Here is a 17,478-nt window from a genome sequence, read left to right on the forward strand (position 1 = left end):
TATTTTCGGCCAGAAGTAAAGGCTGAGGTGTGATTTAATAACGTACCCCGAATATATTAAGGTCTTCACCATGTAAAGGATGGGAAATTAAAGTTCTTGATCTTTCAAAACAAAGCAAGAGGAAATGATTTGGGCTATAGATTTAAGTTAGAAATATGAATCTCCTGCCAATAAAGATTATTAAATCCTTTCTCCCTTCTAATTTTTTTCCTCTGACCTACAACCCTTTTCAAGTCTCCTATAAAAAAATTCCCACAATGCTTCTTAAATTACCAGCCTGTCTCTCCTTCTCTCCCCTGTTAAATTTCTCCCAAGAGTTCCAAAAGATCATCTGCTTTTAAAACCTAGCAATTTGTAATAGTCTTGTAATTCAGCTTCTGTTTCATTCTCTCTGGACACTGCTTTATTCAGAGACACCACTGGGCTTGGACACCAGAGACCTTCTCTATTGCCATCACCTTATCCATAGTGTCCAAACCTTTCTCTTGTTTTCTTGGTGTATCTCTGTACTCCAGTTTCCCCTTCTGTCTCTCCACTGGCTCTGCTCTCTTTTTACCTCTTAATGTATTTTCCCACTGCTAGATTTCCTGCTGTATCTGCATTTGCTTCCTAGTTCCCAATTTTGGCTGATCCATTCTTAATATTAGGTGTCTGACATCATCTTTTGTTCCCTAACTTTTGGTTTGCTCAAGTGAATGAATTTTCTCTCCACAATATTCCCATTTTTACTGGGCCAGTGTGGGCCTTCTGTACAATTTTTCTAGATTCTGGGGTGAAGCATTTTGAGTTACTTTCTTTGTCTCTCCTATTTCCAGTCTTTTGTACATGCTGCCACTGGATTTATTTTCTTGAAGCCTAATTTTGGGCATCAAAATAATTTCGTAGTTCCCTGTGGCTTCATGTGAAAATGTAGTTAGAGTCCCTTGGTACAGTAGACTCTTTTCTGACCCTGGGCTATTCTTCTGCCCTATTTCCACCACACTCCTTATCTTTGGCAAGATTTATTCTGAAGACTTCACACTTCTCATACCATCAAGTGTTTATAACATGCTTTTATCATTACCCGAATACCCATATCCCCTTCTCAATCTAGATCACAACTACTGATCTTCACAGTTTCTTCCTTTGAGACATCTTTTTTAATTTTGATATTTTAGACAAAGTCTTGCTCTGTCACACAGACTGGAGTGCAGTGGCACCATCACAACTCACTGCAACCTTGGCCTTCCAGACCCAGCAGTCCTCCCACCTCAGCCTCCTGAGTAGCTAGAACTTCAGGCACGTGCCACCATGCCTGGCTAATTTTTTTTTTTTTTTTAAATAGATGGGATCTCACTATGTTGCCAGGCTGGCCTTAAACTCCTGAACTCAAGTGATCTTCCTGTATCAACCTCCCAAAATGCTGGGATTATAGTCATGAGCCACCATGCCTGGCCCACCTGCTGTTTTTTATTATTATTATTATTATACTTTAAGTACTAGGGTACATGTGCACAACGTGCATGTATGTTACATATGTATACATGTGCCATGTTGGTGTGCTGCACCCATTAACTTGTCATTTATATTAGGCATATCTCCTAATGCTATCCCTCCCCCTTCTCCCCACCCCACCACAGGCCCTGGTGTGTGATGTTCCCCACACTGTGTCCAAGTGTTCTCATTGTTCAATTCCCACCTCTGAGTGAGAACATGCGGTATTTGGTTTTCTGTCTTTGCAATAGTTTGCTCAGAATGATGGTTTCCAGCTTCATCTGTTTCCGTACAAAGGACATGAACTCATCCTTTTTTATGGCTGCGTAGTATTCCATGGTGTATATGTACCACATTTTCTTAATCCAGTCTATCATTGATGGACATTTGGGTTGGTTCCAAGTCTTTGCTATTGTGAATAGTGCCACACAATAAACATACTTGTGCAGGTGTATTTATAGCACCATGATTTATAATCCTTTGGGTATGTACCCAGTAATGGGATGGCTGGGTCAAATGGTATTTCTGGTTCTAGATCCTTGAGGAATTGCCACACTGTCTTCCACAATGGTTGAACTAGTTTACAGTCCCACCAACAGTGTAAAAGTGTTCCTATTTCTCCACATCCTCTCCAGCACCTGTTGCTTCCTGACTTTTTAGTGATTGCCATTCTAACTGGTGTGAGATGGTATCTCACTGTGGTTTTGATTTGCATTTCTCTGATGGCCAGTGATGATGAGCATTTTTTCATGTGTCTGTTGGCTGCATAAATATCTTCTTTTGAGAAGTGTCTGTTCATATCCTTTGCCCACTTTTCGATGGGGTTGTTTAAGTTCTTTGTAGATTCTGGTTATTAACCCTTTGTCAGATGGGTAGATGGTAAAAATTTTCTCCCATTCTGTAGGTTGCCTATTCACTCTGATGGTAGTTTCTTTTGCTGTACAGAAGCTCTTTAGTTTAATTAGATCCCATTTGTCAATTTTGGTTTTGTTGCCATTGTTTTGGTGTTTTAGTCATGAAGTCCTTGCCCATGCCTGTGTCCTGAATGGTATTGCCTAGGTTTTCTTCTAGGGTTTTTATGGTTTTAGGTCTAACATTTAAGTCTCTAATCCATCTTGAATTAATTTTTGTATAAGGTGTAAGGAAGGGATCCAGTTTCAGCTTTCTACTTATGGCTAGCCAGTTTCCCCAGCACCATTTATTAAATAGGGAATCCTTTCCCCAGTTCTTGTTTTTGTCAGGTTTGTCAAAGATAGATGGTTGTAGATGTGTGGTATTATCTCTGAGGACTCTGTTCTGTTCCATTGGTCTATATCTCTGTTTTGGTACCAGGACCATGATGTTTTGTTTACTGTAGCCTTGTAGTGTAGTTTGAAGTCAGGTAGCGTGATACCTCTAGGTTTGTTCTCTTGACATAGGATTGTCTTGGCAATGCGGGCTCTTTTTTGGTTCCACATGAACTTTAAAGTAGTTTTTTCCAATTCTGAGAAGAGAGTCAGTGGTAGCTAGATGGGGATGGCATTGAATCTATAAATTACCTTGGGCAGTATGGCCATTTTCACGATACGGATTCTTCTTGTCCATGAACATGGAATGTTCTTCCATTTGTTTGTGTCCTCTTTTATTTTGTTGAGCAGTGGTTTGTAGTTCTCCTTGAAGAGGTCCTTCACATCCCTTTTAAGTTGGAGTGAATGGGAGTTCACTCATGATTTGGCTCTCTGTTTGTCTGTTAATGGTGTATAGGAATGCTTGTGGTTTTTGCACATTGACTTTGTATCCTGAGACTTTGCTGAAGTTGCTTATCAGCTTAAGGAGATTTGGGGCTGAGACAATGGGGTTTTCTAAATATACAATCATGTCATCTGCAAACAGGGGCAATTTAACTTCTTCTTTTCTTAATTGAATAACCTTTATTTCTTTCTCTTGCCTGATTGCCCTGGCCAGAAATTCCAACACTATGTTGAATAGGAGTGGTGAGAGAGGGCAGCCCTGTCTTGTGCCAGTTTTCAAAGGGAATGCTTCCAGTTTTACCCATTCAGTATGATATTGGCTGTGGGTTTGTCATAAATAGCTCTTATTATTTAGAGATACGTCCCATCAATACCTAATTTATTGAGAGTTTTTAGCATGAAGTGCTGTTGGATTTTGTTGAAGGCCTTTTCTGATCTATTGAGGTAATCAGGTTTTTTTTTTGTCTTTGGTTCTGTTTATATGATGGATTACATTCATCGATTTGCATATGTTGAGCCAGCCTTGCATCCCAGGGATGAAACCAACTTGTTTGTGGTGGATAAGCTTTTTGATGTGCTGCTGGATTTGGTTTGCCAGTATTTTATTGAGGATTTTGCATTGATGTTCATCAGGGATATTGGTCTAAAATCCTCCTTTTTTGTTGTGTCTCTGGCAGGCTTTGGTATCAGGATAATGCTGGCCTCATAAAATGAGTTGGGGAGTATTCCCTCTTTTTCTGTTGATTGGAATAGTTTCAGAAGGAATGGTACTAGCTCCTCTTTGTACCTCTGGTAGAATTCGACTGTGAATCTGTCTGGTCCTGGACTTTTTTTGGTTGGTAGGCTATTAATTATTGCCTCAATTTCAGAGCCTGTTATTGGTCTATTCCGGGATTCAGCTTCTTCCTGGTTTAGTCTTGGGAGGGTGTATGTGTCCAGGAATTTATCCATTTCTTCTAGATTTTCTAGTTTATTTGCGTAGAGGTGTTCATAATATTCTTTGATGGTAGTTTGTGTTTCTGTGGGATCGGTGGTGGTATCCCCTTTATCATTTTTTATTGCATCTACTTGATTTTTCTCTCTTTTCTTCTTTATTAGTCTTGCTAGCGGTCTATCAATTTTGTTGATAGTTTCAAAAAACCAGCTCCTGGATTCATTGATTTTTTGAAGGTTTTTTTCTGTCTCTGTCTCCTTCAGTTCTGCTCTGATCTTAGTTATTTCATGCCTTCTGCTAGCTTCTGAATGTGTTTGCTCTTGCTTCTCTAGTTGTTTTAATTGTGATGGTAGGGTGTCAATTTTAGATCTTCCCTGCTTTCTCTTGTGGGCACTTATTGCTATAAATTTCCCTCTACACACTGCTTTAAATGTGTCCTAGAGATTCTGGTATGTTGTGTCTTTGTTCTCATTGGTTTCAAAGAACATCTTTATTTCTGCCTTCATTTCATTATGTACCCAGTAGTCATTCAGGAGCAGGTTGTTCAGTTTCCATGTAGTTGAGTGGTTTTGAGTGAGTTTCTTAACCCTGAGTTCTCGTTTGATTGCACTGTGGTCTGAGAGATAGTTTGTTATAATTTCTGTTCTTGTACAGTTGCTGAGGAGTGCTTTACTTCCAACTATGTGGTCAATTTTGGAATAAGTGCCATGTGGTGCTGAGAAGAATGTATATTCTATTAATTTGGGGTAGAGAGTTCTGTAGATGTCTATTAGGTCTACTTGGTGCAGAGCTGAGTTCAATTCTGGATATCGTTGTTAACTTTCTGTCTCACTGATCTGTCTAATGTTGACAATGGGGTATTAAAGTCTCCCATTATTATTGTGTGGGAGTCTACGTCTCTTTGTAGGTCTCTAAGGACTTGCTTCATGAATCTGGGTGCTCCTGTATTGGTTGCATATATATTTAGGATAGTTAGCTTTTCTTGTTGAATTGATCCCTTTACCATTATGTAATGGCCTTCTTTGTCTCTTTTGATCTTTGTTGATTGAAAGTCTGTTTTATCAGAGACTAGTATTGCAACCCCTGCTTTTTTTTGTTTTCCATTTGCTTGGTAGATCTTCCTCCATCCCTTTATTTTGAGCCTATGTGTGTCTCTGCACGTGAGATGGGTCTCCTGAATACAGCACCCTGATGGGTCTTGATACTTTATCCAGTTTGCCAGTCTGTATCTTTTAATTGGAGCATTCAACCCATTTACATTTAAGGTTAATATTGGTGTGTGAGAGTTTGAGCCTGTCATTATGATGTTAGCTGGTTATTTTGTTTGTTAGTTGATGCAGTTTCTTCTTAGTATCGATGTTCTTTACAATTTGGCATGTTTTTGCAATGGCTGGTACAGCTTGTTCCTTTCCATGTTTAGTGCTTCCTTCAGGAGCTCTTGTAAGGTGGGCCTGGTGGTGACAAAATCTCTCAGCATTTGCTTGTCTGTAAAGGATTTTATTTCTCCTTTACTTATGAAGCTTAGTTTGGCTGGATATGAAATTCTGGGTTGAAAATTCTTTTCTTTAAGAATGTTGAATATTTCCCCCACTCTCTTCTGGCTTGTAGAGTTTCTACCAAGAGATCCACTGTTAGTCTGATGCACTTCCCTTTGCGGGTAACCTGACCTTTCTCTCTGGCTGCCCTTAACATTTTTTCCTTCATTTCAACTTTGGTGAATTTGACAATTACATGTCTTGGAGTTGCTCTTCTCGAGGAGTATCTTTGTGGTGTTCTCCGTATTTCCTGAATTTGAACATTGGCCTGCCTTGCTAGGTTGGGGAAGCTCTCCCAGATAATTTCCTGAAGAGTATTTTCCAATTTGATTCCATTCTCCCCGTCGCTGTCAGGTACACCAATCAGACGTAGATTTGGTCTTTTCACATAGTCCCATGTGTCTTGGAGGCTTTGTTTGTTTCTTTTTACTCTTTTTTCTCGAAACTTCTCTTCTTGCTTCATTTCATTCATTTGATCTTCCATCACTGATACCCTTTCTTCCACTTGATCAAATCGGCTACTGAAGCTTGTGTATGCATCACATAGTTCTCCTGCCATGGTTTTCAGCTCCATCAGGTCATTTAAGGTCTTCTCTGCACTGTTTATTCTAGTTAGTCATTCATCTAATCTTTTTTCAAGGTTTTTACCTTCTTTGTAATAGGTTCCAACATCCTCCTTTAGCTCAGAGAAGTTTGTTATTACCGATTGTCTGAAGCCTTCTTCTCTCAACTCGTCAAAGTCATTCTCTGTCCAGCTTTGCTCCTTTGCTGGTGAGGAGCTGTGTTCCCTCGGAGGAGAAGAGGTGCTCTTATTTTTATAATTTTCAGCTTTTCTGCTCTGGTTTCTCCCCATCTTTGTGGTTTTATCTTCCTTTGTTCTTTGTTGATGGTGATGTACAGATGGGGTTTTGGTGTGAATGTCCTTTCTGTTTGTTAGTTTTCCTTCTAACAGTCAGGACCCTCAGCTGCAGGTCTGTTGGAGTTTGCTGGAGGTCCACTCCAGACCCTGTCTGCCTGGGTATCACCAGCGGAGGCTGCAGAACAGCAAATATTGCAGAACAGCAAATGTTTCTGCCTGATCCTTCCTCTGGAAGCTTCGTCTCAGAGGGGCACCCAGCTGTATGAGGTGTCAGTCGGCCCCTACTGGGAGGTGCCTCCCAGTTAGGCTACCCAGGGGTCAGGGACCCACTTGAGGAGGCATTCTGTGCATTCTCAGTTCTCAAACTCTGTGCTGGGAGAATCACTACTCTCTTCAAAGCTGTCAGACAGGGATGTTTAAGTCTGCAGAAGTTTCTGCTGCCTTTTGTTCAGCTATGCCCTGCCCCCAGAGGTGGAGTCTACAGAGGCAAGCAGGCCTCCTTGAGCTGCGGTGGGCTCTACCCAGTTCAAGCTTCCCAGCTGCTTTGTTTACCTACTCAAGCCTCAGCAATGGCGGATGCCCCTCCCCCAACCTCACTGCTGCCTTGCAGTTGGATCTCAGACTGCTGTGCTAACAATGAGTGAGGAGCCAGGCACGGGATATAATCTCCTGGTGGGCCATTTGCTAAGACCATTGGAAAAGCGCGGTATTAGGGTGGGAATGTCCTGATTTTCCAGGTACTGTCTGTCACAGCTTCCCTTGGTTAGGAAAGGGAATTCCCCAACCCCTTTCACTTCCCGGGTGAGGTTATGCCTCACCCTCCTTTGGCTCACACTCCATGGGCTGCATGCACTGTCAGACAAGCCCCAGTGAGATGAACCCAGTACCTAAGTTGGAAATGCAGAAATCACCCATCTTCTGCGTCGCTCACGGTGGGAGCTATAGACTGGAGCTGTTCCTATTTGGCCATCTTGGAACCTCCCCACCTGCTGTTTTTAGTCTCCGTTCTTGTGTCTTTTAATATAACTCTGTGCTTACTATCATGAAATGTCTTGCCTGTTATATAGTCATCATTGACTATTTATTTGTCATTCCCAATGGAAAGTAAGCCCCTTGAAAGTAGATAACATGCATTTTTCAGATTTACATTTCTAGTGCCTTTCCTTGGTGCTTATTACTTAACGTTTAATGGATAAATGGTTCCATATGGAACACAGGATGAGGAAAAAACTTTTTTCCTAACACCAGAGATCCTACACATTCTGGCCGAAATCCACCTTTCTAATCTTATGTTCTACAAACTCTCAAATTTGTATGCTTTCTTTTGCAAAACTGAGCTACTTGCATTTTCTCCTTATATACCCCATGTTTGCTGTTGCCTTGCTTTTGATTGCACAGTCCATGGGTTGGAAAGTCCCTGTTTTTCCATGTATCTTAATCCAGTCCCAGAATCACCTCTAAGTCACTTGATTCATCCCCCAGCTGAGAATAATGACAGCATCTTCTGTACTACTGTTGTAATTTCCTGGTCCTTGTCTGCTTGGTATTACAGTTATTTTGGGACATGCCTCATCTCTCCTACCAGTGATGGGGCATCTTGAGAGCAGGATCCATGCCAGCTTAATTAATATATTTCCCATTTAACATGACATAGTGAGTTACCCATTAGAGGTAGTCTAACATTGTTGTGAATCAATAAATGTAGGCAATAGCAAAATAACTGAGACTCATCTCCTTTATAGACCTTAAAACAAAAAAGGAAAGTGAGTATCTATTATATTATAGAAACTTAGTTCTGCTTAATGGAAGGAGAATGAACTGATTGACCTCTCAAATTTCATACAAACCCTGATTCTAGGAAGTGGAGGGACTATTTTAAGGGATAATTCAGAGATTTATTTGTCGTATATTAACTACTTCATCAAGAGATGAAGAGATGAAGATGATAGCCCAGATGTTGGCTGTGCAGACTCCTATGGCCATAGCCTAGCTGTGTGGGGCCGTTTAGCTTTCTGGGCCTCAGCATCATCTTCCATTACATGCAGATTACATTTGATCATTTCAGAGGTGCTTTTTCTAGTTTTATTTTCTGTGTTTCAAAGTTTGCTCTTCTCAGCTTTTGAGCCTATTTTTTTAAAACTTGCTTAATGTGTTTCTTTAGTTTCTACTCTTTTTTTCACTGTTTTATATTGTATTTTTGCACATATGCATGGATATTTAGACTTTAATTACAAGTGGAGTCACAGCTTACCCTGTGCTGAATTCTCTGACTTCATATGATAACTTCCTGTGAGACGGTCTCTGTGTAGTGGTAAGTGTTCTCTTAGGCTTTTCAGTTATTTCTGAAAGGCTCCCAGGGAAGTCAGGAGCCACAGAGAGGGAGCAGACTATGCTTTAGAGGTTTCCTGCTCATATAAATTTTAAAATCCTGTGTTGGTTTTTTCATGTGTTCTCTTGACAATGACGTAAATGCCGATGCATTTCCTGATCAGCAGAAATTTAATCCAGGTGATGTGCTGGCGGACATCACCATTACCACCAGTCTCTACTGGGAGGAGAAAACAGTGACACATGAAATGCCTTGAAGAAACTTACAAAGCTTTTCACTTTTCACTCTGAAGAATTCAGCAACTCCTCTGAGACTTCAGTGTCAGAATAAGATATTTTCATATGGGAAAAATAAATCCTGGCTTAGGGCTCTCAAGTATTAAATTTAAATAGAAAACCTGCAGTGAAGACTAGGCCGTCACACTGATGTCCAGTGGCTGATTGTCAAATTATCCAAGTGCAAAAGAGAGAGGGTAGCTTAGCTCGGAGGATACTGAATTTCTTGAGTCTTGCTGATGTGATTCTTTTTAGCGCTGCTTTTGGTTTGCATTTTAAAAATGATGTGGCTAAATGACTCACCAAAGTCATAAAACTAAGCTCATTCGTGGCATAGTGAACACTACCAGTCAAGGTTTCTGCAGTCATACCCACCTTATGTTGAAGACTTTTTAGTTCTAAAGTTCTGTTTCTAAGATACCCTGAGATTTCTTGGGATTTTATCATAGCAGCATTGAACCTTGATGAAAGTTGCTGCGGAAAACTCCCCTTACTGGTGAACATCTGCCGCAGAGTTCAGTTCTGCAAGTCAGTTCCTCAGCTATCTCCACGATGCCGCAGGAAACCCACAGGGATGTGCACAGCCCATTCTTCCGTAGACACTTGAGAATCTTTTATGCTTTTGGGAAATCAAAATCATCTTGCTGAGAGAGGATTTAACATCCTGTAGTACATATAATGTGTAGCTGATTTCAGACATCACTTACAAACCACAAGCAAACCCATGGCCTCCTTCACATGTCTTCTCATTTCTCCTTTGTTTCACACATTCTTTAAAGTACAGTTCTTATTTCATAAGAAGCTTTTTAGATTTTTTAAGGTATACAATGTTTGCTTCTCTTTTCTTTCTCCTATTACTTTTCTTTTTCTTATTTTTTTTTTTTTAATCTCCCTACTCCGTCTCTCTCCCTTTCCTCTCTCTGTTTTAGGCATCAACAACATCCAGCAGGAGGACCACCTGCATGTGCCCAAAGGCTCAAAGAGGTAGAGCCACCTTGTTGGAGCTAGCAACTCTGTCCCTGCGCTCGCCTCTCATTGCCACAGCAGGCTGTGCTTAGGACTTTCATGAGACTCTTACTTCAGTTTATGGTACAGTGGGGAAGGTGCCCTGTGCTCAGTCAAGCAGTGGGGGCTCTTGTTTTTTTAACATAACACTTTTAGCCAGATTTTCTGGGTTTAGGTTTATAACTAAAAGGCTTAACTAACATGAAAAACATTTAATATATTATGAGACTAAAGAGATACTATATTTTCAAAACAACTCCCCCCTTACTCCTTGCCACCAAAACAAAAATCTTTTGACTGCCCTCATTTAATGCAAGATAGTCAAGAGCTTCAGGCATGCACTGTTCCCTGAGTCCACTGGGGTGCTCATGTTTCATTCTCCAACCTGCTCACGATCCCAGCTGAAGGCTCCACTTTCAGCCTTTCTGCATGCACAGGCAGCCCCATGGCTTCCCTCCCACAGTTACACTAGCACCTGCAGTACGCACATGCCATACCAGGCAGCAGTGCTGTGCTGAGGGGCATGCCAGGGGCGGTACACCAGGCACAGGCAGGAAGGGAGTGCACTGTCAATAATAAAACTGATTAAAATCCTACCTTTATTGTCACCATGTGCCACAATTCTAAACAACGTCAGTGGTTGAAATGTGTCTTCTGGCAGGGTGAGTGGCTCCCATCACCCCCCTGCTTGGTATGTCCTTCCCTGGCACCTTCGGAGGAGAAGAGGAAAATCTTAGTTTTGTGTGTCTTTTAATTTTTTTTTTTTCTCTCTCTCTCTCAAAGTCTTTCCCTTTGCTCCCCTTCCCTACCCTCAAAACCGTAACCTTCCGAACTCTCTTTGTTTATGTCTTCCCTGGGGTAGAAGAGCCACTTGGAGTGTCCACAGATTTATGAAGCCCTTTGTTATCAATGTAGACCTCATACTCCACCACGCTAGCATTTTCTATATCATACCACTGTCATTCAAGTGACTTTGGTCAGAAATAGGAACTTGGTTTTCTGGCCTCTTTATATAATCCTAGGTGAGAGCAACCCTGCATTTTGAGTTCCACATGAATGCAGACATTAACCTAATTCCTACCTGGTACAGTAGGGAACTCAGCATTATTCACTGCTTGTCTGGGAATTCAGAGGAGTTGTTTTCCCATTTGCATTATCAGTCGATAGCTCCCATATGCGTTGTGCCTTTTCCACATTATATAGTTGCTGTCTTCTGGCTTCCAAAATACGAACAGCTCAGGTTTGAAGATGTTTTTACTGGAGATTGTGATGGAAGGTAGTACATAAAATTTAGTCCACCTGGACATTTTTTTTTTAAACCCCTACAGGGCTTAATATCTTATGACCCTAGGCTAGAAGAACAGAACCCTTCTTCTCCCTTACTGACTTCCCCTTTACCCCCAGGCTCTCATTACCATTAACTTCTTACTGAGAAAATTGCAGACATTTTTGTTTTATCTTCTTCCATCCCCACTGTCCCTAAATGTTTATTGATTTTTTTTGAGATGAGGTTTCAGTCTTGCCCAGGCTAAGGTGCAGTAGTGTAATCTTGGCTCACTGCAACCTCTGCCTCCCAGGGTCAAGTGATCCTCCTGCTTCAGCCTCGCAAGTAGCTGGGACTACAGGCATGTGCCACCACACCCAGCAAATTTTTCTATTTTTAGTAGAGACGGGGTTTCACTGTGTTGCCCAGGCTGGTCTTGAACTCCAGGACTCGAGCAATCCACCTGCTTTGGCCTTCCAGAATGCTGGGGTTACAGGCATGAGCCCCCACACCAGGCCTTTTCTTTCTTTTTTTTTTTTTTAAATACTCGTTAAAGCATGATTTGAAAACAAAGCAAGCTTTTCTCCTGGAGAGGAATTTATCTGACATCTCTTAATTTACTTTATTTTACTCAAATTGTGTATTCATTTCCTTCTAATTCTACTTAAGTCTGAATCTCTTTAGTACTCACATTAACAGGAACAAAAACCATGTTGGATCTAGTGGGAGTATTAATTATTGAAGTATAAAAGGGCAAAATTGTCGACTCTTATAATTCTCTGAACCCTACTTTTTAATAATGACCCCTTTGTGCAAATATTTCCAGTTCTTCTCCATGGGAAAGAAGAAGAGAGAGAGCATTTCTTCTGTAGTGAATGCAACACTCTTGTTTTTAATGGGATATTTTCAGTTCTCCTTCGTAGCAGCTCATTTTCTCTGTAATTTTGTCCGGTTTATTTATATCACTTTTGTTCTTCCCGTCCTTATGCCTATAACCTATCCTGTATTCCTTGAAATGTACATTTTTCTAGTTCTGGATCCTGCTGGGTTCTTTTAACTTATAGTATACTTAGAAATATATTACATATACTTATATTTGTGATATATTATAAACATACACAAAAGTATAAAAGTGAGACATCCATGTAATAATTTAATATGAACAGATGTTAACGATTTACCATGTTTTTCTCTTTAAAAGAAATAAAATGTTGAAGATAGCCCCATTGTAGTCCTGTTCCTTTTCCATTTCCTTCTATCCTTCCCAGAAGTAACCAGTATCCTATTTATGTCTCCTCTGTATGGTTTTATAATCTGACTTCATATGTATGTAGCTACTGCAGTACATAGGATTATTGTGTGGGGTTGGAGTTATTGTCTCTGAGTCTACAACCCTCGTGCAGTATCTGTCTTTTCTTGTCAACCTTGTTTCTCCCCTCCATAACCGTCCGTAGACAAGGAGACTAGAGGAAGCTAGTGCAGAAGGCACCCTGCCCTTTTCTGCCTCCTTCTTTCTCCTAGAACCTTCTGTCTGTTGTACTGTTTCTGTTTTCATGTGTACCACACCATCTGACTCTACTTCCACTCTCTTTTTCTTCCTTTATTCTTGGTACCCCAGTGTTAAATCACATTTATTTCTATTTTTGGCTTTAGGATTAACACGAGCTCAATTTTTCTCTGCCATTATTTGGGAACAGGTAAAATGATGTTACTGAAAATCCAAGAAAGAAATGTAATCTAATGACTTTCAATTATAGAAACATGCCTGAGGGAAGAAGGGGCAGAGCCAAATGTCTTGGAGGATCTGACACTTTACAGTATCAGATATGAATTAACTGTAATTCTCATGTTTGTTGTTTAAGTGTGGTGCTAAAGGCACTTGCCAATAGGTTAATAGTGATCTTTCACAGAATTAGTTTGCTCAACGAAATTCTATTTATCCTTCTAGAAATTGGTAAGATCTCATTTTATGGCCCATACAGACCAGAGATTTTTATATTTCCCTTTAAATTATCCATAGCAAAGTTTAGTGTAACAAAACTTTTCCTTCTTTCATTTAAAGTACAATTTTCTGTCATGTGCAAGACACACTACAGATGGAGAGGGATTGGGGCTATGCTCTTTGGGTATATACCAAATGGCTGTGACTGTGACAAGTGTTTGGGGCTCAAAGGAGTTGATAGTCTAAAGTTGGAAACCAGATCACTTACTCAAATATTACTAGGGAGAATATTTATTCAGCTACTACTAGGGCAAACATCTAGGGTGGGAGAGGAAGGTGAGGAGAGAGAGGGCTTATTGCTGAACATGCATCTAGACATATGTACATGCATGTATTTAAGGAACTACGTAAGGGACTGATTTTTGGCATTTGGTCGACATTCAAAATCCTTGAGTGTATGTTTTTGCAGTGTTTTAGAAAAAGAATTTAGAGATGTACTATGTACAGTCCAGCTGTCACAAATTTTAATTCTATTATTAGGTCACAGTTACCTGTCATTTTTCCAATAGATATCTCTACATCACACATTTCATTATCTTTCCCTGACCTCCCAAATCCAAATAAACATTAAGGAGCTAAGAGTAAGAACGGAATGAAGTTGCCTAAAATCTTTATCAACTGTGGTCAGATTACACCTTTGGCCTTTCTAAATGCACTTCTGTGTGGATTGTCTTCAGATTCTTCTTGATTCCCTTTCCTAGTCTGTTTTCTGGAATATAATTTAGGTCTTTAACCATCTTCTTTTCACCTGCAAACTCCCATGTTTGTTTTCTCTGCATGAGACCCAGGACTTCTTACCTGGGGCCACCGCTGTCTTCCTCATGATTAAAAATTAAAATTAGAACATGCTGGCAACACATTAGTGAAATCCCTACTCTCCTCCCATGAGAGGTGTCAGCAGGTGGAGTAGGAGGAGAGAGTGCTTTATAAATGGAAGTGGAGCTTTTGTAGCATCTATTCAGTCTGACATGTTTCCAGTTTACCATTAAGTCTCTTCTCAGCATACTTGCCTCCTCTGTCGTTTATCATTTACACATACAAATGACGATTTTCTATTGTACCAGTACGTAAGTGCTGAGAATTAAAATTTTAACTTCTTTTTCCAGTTTTAGAAAAGAGCCCAGAACACTGGGACCTATGTTTGCATATGGTAAGGAATGCCAGCTGTTTTGTTTTTTAATTACACTTTAACTTTTTTTTTTAACATCTTAACTTTTATTTAGGAAAACAGGCTAGTTATTATTGCACCTAGAAAACCCTGAGGGGCCTAATGAGTACACTGATGACATATCTGTTGAAATAATTTTAGATTAATAATTTTAGCTGGAAGTGAGTTTAAAACTTTCTAAAATGAAGCTTTATATTTTATATTTTAGTAAATAAAAATTTTGAGATGATTTTGAGATACATTTAGTAAATGTAAAAATTTTGAGAGTGACACTTAAAATGTTCTCAAATGACAAAAAATGACACCACGTATTTCATGTTGTAGAAGTGGTCAAGGTAATGAGATCAAACCCAGAGGTTTTTGATTTTTTGTTTTTTCCTAAAGCCACTAGTGTTTTGGTATTGACTATCTATGACAGCAAGATAAGTGTGATATTCGATAAACGAATCTATTTTCCAGGCTGAGGAGAAATAACACGTATATGCTTGAGAGTCAATAGAGTGTAATCAAAAGCAAAAAAAAAAAAAAAAAATTCTTGGGAGTCAGGAGGTAGAAAGTTTTATCCAAGATTTTCCACAGAGTTCAGTTTAATAATGAGTTTCTGTACCTTTTCTGTTTTATAGTATACCTTATTTGGTTATAGTCTGTTCATCTGTTATACCTAGGGTTTGTTACTTTTCTACTTAGTTCCTTTCTGATGAGGTATAGTACTTAAGTGTCTAATATGTGCCTAGTACTGTGTTGGCAGGGCTTGTACATAATCATCAGCCTAGTCATTCAGCACCCTTAGAACAGGGGCTGGAACTGTGGCTCCAGCTCACCGCACTGAGGCACACCGCACCCAAGTGCCAGTGTGCAGGTTGTTGTCCCTCCGTCATTAATCTTTTCCCAGTCTATGGGAAGGAATAGTAAATGGGCCATGTAAAATTTTCAGAAAGTTAAAGATGTCATATTCCATTATTGTTTTGTTCCTTTTTAAAAAAGTTAAATGCTATTTGGTTCATAAAACAATAGTGATAGTAGAAAGCCTTTTTACATGTCCCACCTTGCCAGAGTAAAACAATTGTATGTCTTTGTTGGTTCTCTCCTTCCCCATTTTTAAACTTGTTTGTAGATCTAAGAGCTTTACAACAGCTGGCTTAAGAAATACTGTTTCTCACGAAATTGTCATGTGTGCATGCCCATTTTAAGAGTAAAGCTTAAATAGGAGGGCAAGGAAGAGGGTTTTTTAGACATTTAATATATATTTAGCAGTTGTTTAGGGTATAAATTTGATCTATTGATAATGCACTTTTAAATGCTGCAGCTTCATTCTGACTGAGTTTCATCTTCATTGTTTTTTTCTTTTTCTAACTTTTTTTAAGAGATGGCATCTCATTATGTTGCCCAGTCAGGCCTTGAGCCTCTAGACTCAAGCTATCCTCCCACCTCAGCCTCCAGAATAGCTGGGACTAAGGCGTGCACCACAGTACCAGCTTGCTTTTCATTGGGTTTTAACCTGTAAATATTTAATATAGCTTTTGGCAAGAAATATTCCTTAAGAAATTGTTTTTATTCCCTGGCAAGTTTTTTTGGTTTTTTTTTCCACCTTTCAATAACTAAAGCCATTGTTTAAGAATCACCTTGATTCATTTTTGTTGGTCCTCTTCAGTGCTATAATACTTTGCTTTACTTTTTCCTTAGTGATACAAATGAAGTTGACATACCACCTAACACTCGAGTTGGCACCAAACGCTATATGCCTCCAGAAGTGTTGGACGAGAGCTTGAACAGAAATCACTTCCAGTCTTACATCATGGCTGACATGTATAGTTTTGGCCTCATCCTTTGGGAGGTTGCTAGGAGATGTGTATCAGGAGGTAAGAAGCAGTGCTATCTTTGAAAAGCTACTATCGGAGCTACTACAAATCCTTTCTTTCTGATCAGAAATCCAAGTTATCCTACTGTCTGTAAGATCTGGTTTTATTTTCCCCTTTATTTCTGTTGATGCAGTCATAATGCTTCCAGGAAATTACATTCGACATCCTAGAATAATCTTTGACTGCTTCCTTCCTTCACCTACCACTAGACACACTGTCAGCTTCCCCTGTCTTGTCAAACATCACTGTTTTCTGCTCTGTGTATTGTCTCATTTCTCTCTTGGGTTCTTCCTCCAGCGGTGGCTCCATCAAATCAAACCCCCTTTTCTGTCCCTGCCAGTTTATTCTCACCTAGCTGCTGGGCCCCATCCCCAACTCCATTCCCTGGGATTTCCTCTGCAGAGATGACAGTAGGACATAAATATGGGGAGGGACACCCATTTCTTACCTTCTGTATTTATTTTTTATAAAACTTCCTCATAAAGCAATTTGAAAACATCGATTTTTTTTATCAAAAGGAAATTAAAGTATCAGAGGATTGTTATTTTTTATGATATTGTTTTTTCTACAAACATGAGGATTCCCTAGTAAAACCACTAATAATAAACAAGAAGACATATTTAAATATTCAGAAGTATTATTGCTTGTACTATTTTGATTGCTACACAATCTGTCTTTGAGCAAATTCTGACACCTTTTAGGCAAGGAGCTTAATCTTCGGCTTTTCTGTATCAAGTACTCTATGTTATTCCATGGTTGTTCTCATTAAAAAGCCTTGATGCTGCTGATGTTCCTCATGATGGCCAATTTAAATCCATCTTCATGAAAGCATGAGCTTGCCGAAGATTCTGACAGTGCAGCATGCACTTAACTAGTACTGAGATTTGTTCGTGTTCCTGCTATTTACCTGTGATGCCTTGGACAGGTTATAACCTTTTCTTTGTTTCAGAGTTCTCCTCTTAAGGATGAAGTGAATTATTATATCCACTTCTTTGGTTGTATGGTTTCAATGAATGTAAAGATAATGAGAACTGCCTGGCACATA

The 17,478-nt window shown here is 39.7% G+C and overlaps 1 protein-coding gene across 5 annotated transcripts in view; it reads left to right on the plus strand.

The window, feature by feature from the left end:
• BMPR1B (bone morphogenetic protein receptor type 1B) overlaps positions 1-17,478 on the plus strand; it is a 247,028-nt gene that overhangs the window by 222,189 nt on the left and 7,361 nt on the right. For all 5 annotated transcript variants that reach the window (XM_021939087.2, XM_021939085.2, XM_021939084.2 and 2 more), the window contains one exon: positions 16,258-16,433. In XM_021939087.2, the coding sequence (XP_021794779.1) occupies positions 16,258-16,433 (176 nt within the window). The remainder of the gene's footprint in view (positions 1-16,257; positions 16,434-17,478) is intronic.

This window comes from Papio anubis, chromosome 3, assembly GCF_008728515.1.
Source record: "Papio anubis isolate 15944 chromosome 3, Panubis1.0, whole genome shotgun sequence".
Classification (NCBI taxonomy): domain Eukaryota; kingdom Metazoa; phylum Chordata; class Mammalia; order Primates; family Cercopithecidae; genus Papio; species Papio anubis.